Consider the following 3,112-nt stretch of genomic DNA (forward strand, 5'->3'; position numbering starts at 1 on the left):
GGTGCTAATTTTCCGTGCTCATCTTGCAGCACAAATACCTAAAGTGGACCATTTTTATGCATCCCACACTGTTATTATATTAGAGCAGGGAGTAACGTATCTGTGCTTTTGGATGGGAATATTGATATCACAAAAGATGCACTACTCATTTGGTACATATTTCAAGATCTTCACAAACTTAATATGCAGTGCACGCAAAAGGGTAAGGCTGGCATTATTCTATAATTTCGCTATTGTCAACAAATCCCATTAAAAGACCAAAACCAGCAATGTGTTAGACTGTCTCTCAATACCTTATCGATCGTTTGTGGCACTCAGCACCAGCCCCCTTTGTTCCTACTGAAGTTGTAAATCTTTAAAAGCGGCCCACAAATACATTACTTAAGGGGGGAATTTTTCCAGCTGCTGGGCACTGTGTTGGTTACTCAAACAGAATTAAATAGTGCATCTGTTAGGATCTGGAGAGTAATACACACTAGGTGCTATTGAGTTTTTGGACACCAATGAATGTGGCTGACAGGAGTAAAAGCAGGCTTTTGATACACAGACAACACATTTTATGGTTTTTGATCTTTTCATGGGTATTTGTTGACAATAATGAAAACATATTTTTTTTATTCCTTTTAGCCTACACTGATTCAAAAAGAGGTGATTGTTTTTTTGTTAATTTCCAACGAAGAAGTTGGGCTTTGCGGTCCTGAAAGCAGGCTGAACGGGAACTGAATAACAACAGCCCAAAAGCCAAGTATAGGTATTGGAAGCTGGCCAATTTGTCATACATGAGCAACATGAACAACCTTGTATCGATACTGTATTCAAAAACTGCAGTACGGCCCATCCCTTTCGACAAACTACTCAAAAGGTATATAAATATAGCCACGGTGACCTCACAGTCGTTCTGAATCACCAGAGGTCCGTTTCACAAAGCAGGTTCAACAAACTCTGTGTCTAACCCTGAACTCTGAGTTGATCTACTCTGAGATAGGAAACTCTGAGTTTTCGGTTCCAGAACAGCAGATTTGAGTTAGTTCGTTCAACTCAGAGTAGTTTGACCTGGAGTTAAGCGCGTGCACCACAAGTATAAAAAGACAGCATCAATGGAGCCCTGATTCGACGAGTCACCATGGCAACGGGGAAGAGGAGGCTACACTACCACTGGAATTGGAAATATTAATGCGCTCATACGGTGAGTTTGAGCAGGTTTACACCGCTGCAGCAGCAAAAGAGAGGGAGACGGTGCGGGAGAACATTGCTGCTCGGGTCAATGTGTAAGTTTAAATGTAGTCCTTTGCAATCACAATAATATCCCAGAGGAAACTGTTTGAGCGGTAGCCTATTAGTTTATTTCTCATAGGTGCATTCCCGTGGGGAAGAAGCGCACTTGGCAAACAGGTAAAACCTCAGCACAATCCTCATTTTGAGCAGGTTTGACATTATAAAGTAAATATTACCGTAAGTGGCTGTTTTAAACGTTGTATAAAAAACTCCCATTTGCAAAAAAACGCAGCGCAACACACAATATCTGCTGGGATGTGAGAGCATGACTTGAGTTGTTAATGTTGGAAACGTAAGGACGGATGAGGTTGTGTATGTAAATGATGGACTGTGAATCGCTCTGGTTTGAAGAAGAAGAAGAATTACTTTATTTATCCCGCAACGGGGAAATAGATTTTTTTCACTCTTGTTATTAATCATGTTACACACACAGGCCCGAAATACACACACATGGACAGACAGGACCTATATACATGCAATTAAGGAGAGATGTTAGAGCGAGGTGGCTGCCAGTGACCAGCGCCCCAAGCAGTTGGGGGTTCGTTGCCTTGCTCAACAGCAGGGGATAAACTGTCACCTCTCCAGCCACCAGTCCACGCTCCATACATGGTCCACACAGGGACTTGAACCAGCGACCCTACTGTTCCCAGCCAAGTCACCTATGGACTGAGCTACTGCCGTCCCCGCCGCCTCCAAAGTTACCTCCCTTTGTGAAACGGAAAACTCAGAGTTCACCTCATTGCAGGGTTAACAAACTCAGAGTTTTCACTAAACCTGCTTTGTGAAACGGACCCCAGAAGGGTTCAGATCTACGAGTCTGAGAAGAGGGCCTTGAAGGCATCGCCGCGCTCAGTAGTCGGCGCACAGATGGGAATGCAGCCGCGCAGGTTTGAGAGCGGTTGAGGCGAGCTTTGTGCTTGAAATGTAATTGTTTTATAAACGTGCCTGGAATATTTCATCTTCCCCTCCCTCGCCTGTCCTTCCTCCCACAGAACTGACAACCGATACTCTGCTTTAGCGCGACTTTGTTTGAGCCATTTGAACGTTTCTGTCGTCGTGTGTGTGTGTGTGTGTGTGTGTGTGTGTGTGTGTGTGTGTGTGTGTGTGTGTGTGTGTGTGTGTGTGTGTGTGTGTGTGTGTGAGAAAGAAACTGTCAGTGCAAAATTGTGTTACCTGCCAGCGACAGCCTGATAAGGAGCAGAGGTTGTCTCATGTCTTCAGTCGGGCCGGTCTGCAGAGAGATGGGACTGTTTAATATGCAAAATAACATTTTAAAAACAGGTTTTTAATGAAAACAAACGAAGGCTGCGCCGTTTGTTACAGTGCTGCATACTGTTCAGTTGATTAAACCTCACAAAAACAGTGTTCGCGGTACGAAACTCACCAAAGTGTTTTCCCCCTGCCTTCACGCTCATGTTTGTGCTCAAATAAAAGTTCCGTAGGTTTGTGCGCGATAACAAATGAGTGCGCTTCCTGTTTCTCCACTCTTACCTGTCATGGACGCACCTGTTCTCTTAAAGAGGCCGCAGCCACAACACAAATGGAAAGTAACCAGTGGTGGAAAGAGCTACAACAGCCTCGGAACATTAAAAGACTCTAAAAACATATGAAAAAATGTACAAAATACAATGCACCCATGTAGATTTGTTGTGCCTTATTATTGAAATGCACCCCCTGGCATTATAGGTGATATTCTGGATCAGAAGGCTGTTGTTTCCACCTATAGGAGTAGTTTATACACAGGTAACCACATTAAAAGAACACACTTTTGAACCTATGAATTGCAAGAAAAGCTGGGATTATATTTAGGAAACGCTGAGTCAAATACATTCAACTT

General features: G+C 43.5%; 1 protein-coding gene across 1 annotated transcript in view; it reads right to left on the bottom strand.

The window, feature by feature from the left end:
* The window catches only part of LOC310950801 (uncharacterized protein), a 12,694-nt gene extending 9,972 nt beyond the window's left edge, over window positions 1–2,722 (bottom strand). Inside the window, exons 1-2 of the mRNA XM_083918796.1 lie at window positions 2,660–2,722; window positions 2,449–2,506 (exon numbers count right to left, since the gene is read on the bottom strand). Of these exons, the coding sequence (XP_083774922.1) occupies window positions 2,449–2,488 (40 nt within the window). The 5' untranslated portion in view covers window positions 2,489–2,506; window positions 2,660–2,722. The remainder of the gene's footprint in view (window positions 1–2,448; window positions 2,507–2,659) is intronic.
* Between the last annotated feature and the right edge of the window lie 390 nt (window positions 2,723–3,112).

This window comes from Echiichthys vipera, assembly GCF_963691815.1.
Source record: "Echiichthys vipera genome assembly, chromosome: 8".
Taxonomy (NCBI): Eukaryota; Metazoa; Chordata; class Actinopteri; order Perciformes; family Trachinidae; genus Echiichthys; species Echiichthys vipera.